The sequence below is a fragment of the Chionomys nivalis genome, chromosome 7 (genome assembly GCF_950005125.1).
Source record: "Chionomys nivalis chromosome 7, mChiNiv1.1, whole genome shotgun sequence".
In the NCBI taxonomy this organism is placed as follows: Eukaryota; Metazoa; Chordata; class Mammalia; order Rodentia; family Cricetidae; genus Chionomys; species Chionomys nivalis.
Window position 1 is genome coordinate 64,328,726 of NC_080092.1, and position 1,647 is coordinate 64,330,372.

Consider the following 1,647-nt stretch of genomic DNA (forward strand, 5'->3'; position numbering starts at 1 on the left):
GGTTCATTATGAGTTGATTCATAAAATAGCCACCATTCCTGTGCTCCAGCGCCATACTTCCAGTATGAAGGGGAGTGCCCCATGGGAGCCCACCCATTTTCACCTTCCCACCCCTTCCCACACCCCTGGATTCTATTTCACATCTCTTTATTATTTGCTGTTATTCTTCTTCATCTGTAATTCTGATTTTCCAGGAAATAAAATAAAACTGAATTCCAGTCACTTTTATAACAGCATATTTATTATTTCTCTGGTGTAAACAAAGCATCCATTGTTTCTTTGTCAGTATGTGACCTTGTCACTGTATCTACCTAGAACAGGCTGGTGACAGCCACTCCCACTGTCACCAAACACAGTGTGAGCAAGGGAAGGGGGAAATGGGTGTTGGAAAGTTCCCCGAGATCGTTCAGAACTAAGAGTCACAAACACAAGTATGACAATAAAATAAATTACAAAATTAAATAATATTAAATTAAATTAGAATTCAAGTTGATAGTCCCTGAGTGTGGCTAATTGGCGGCAAACAGTTTACAGGAGATGGAGCTGTGGAGGTGGCTGAGATATTCTGAAACTCAGGACCCTGCTCCACACAGGGCCCAAGAATGTTTCATGGTTCCTCATTGCTTCCAAGCCTTTCAGGCATTCAGCTCCAGGTCAGCCATGTATTCTTGCACCCAGGTTTCTTTGGGGTCAGCGCAGACCTGCCGGTTTCTCTTAGTTAGGAAACTGTGGAGAGAGATGAGGGTCAAAAATTAAACGTCTTATAGAAGAGTCTGGGGTCCTCCGTGCCATCTCCATCCAGACCCCTATCCAAAGAGATGCCCTAGAGAGCCTCTCTCACTGGCCCCTGTGAGGATCCTGTGCTCCCCCCTCCATGGCTGATAAACCCTCCCTCACCCTGTTCTATACCCCACCATGTAAGGGAAAGCAGGAGAACAGAACTTACACGACGCCTGGCTGAGAGCAAAGGCTGCTGGTCTCAAAATAGTCAACAATGAATCTGCGGTTAATCTGCCAGCTATACGTGAAGCAGCAGGAGGTTGGGGTGTCAGCACCATCTGCAGGGGCAAAGGCAGAATGTGTTCAAGTCAACATAGAGCAGGAAAATCGGCCAACACTCTTTCTTGACAGGGTAAAGAAGGCTAGGGCTCTGACAGCATTTGGTAACAGAAATGCCTTCCGTATCTGTCTTTGTTTCCTTTCTGGTCTCTGTCTCTCCATGGTGGGCTTTCTCTTTTTCTGTGGGTTACCCCATGTCATTTCCACAGCTGTCTCTGATACAAGAAATTAGCAAAGGACTCCTGGGGCATGGGCTAAGGCATCCCAGAGACAGAGTTAGGCATCCTAGGACTAGCTGGTAAGTGATTGACACCAGTCACCTCCCTCACTCTGAATCCAAGTCCCAGGTACCTTCAAAAGGTTAGACATCCCCACCCCACAGAGAGAAAAATAAAAATCTTAAAGAGAAAGATCCGTTTCTTCTCTCTTGTAGACTATGGAGCTACAGAAAAGACTGCTGTGGTCTGCTCAAGACCAGAGTGGGGACACCCGCTGCATCGATGGGGACTCACATGGAGCTGAGAAGACTTGGTCACAGAGAGCCATGGTGCAGAGAAGGACAGCAAGGGCAGCTGTGGGGACCTTCAT

General features: G+C 46.9%; 1 protein-coding gene across 1 annotated transcript; it reads right to left on the reverse strand.

Annotated features, from left to right (window-relative positions):
* Positions 1-259: 259 nt before the first annotated feature.
* Positions 260-1,647, reverse strand: LOC130878221 (C-C motif chemokine 3). Its single transcript, XM_057776063.1, has 3 exons — positions 1,572-1,647; positions 947-1,058; positions 260-726 (listed from the first exon to the last, which is right to left on the reverse strand). Exons 1-3 carry the CDS (start codon positions 1,645-1,647, stop codon positions 636-638), a joined length of 279 nt encoding a protein of 92 aa, XP_057632046.1. The 3' UTR covers positions 260-635.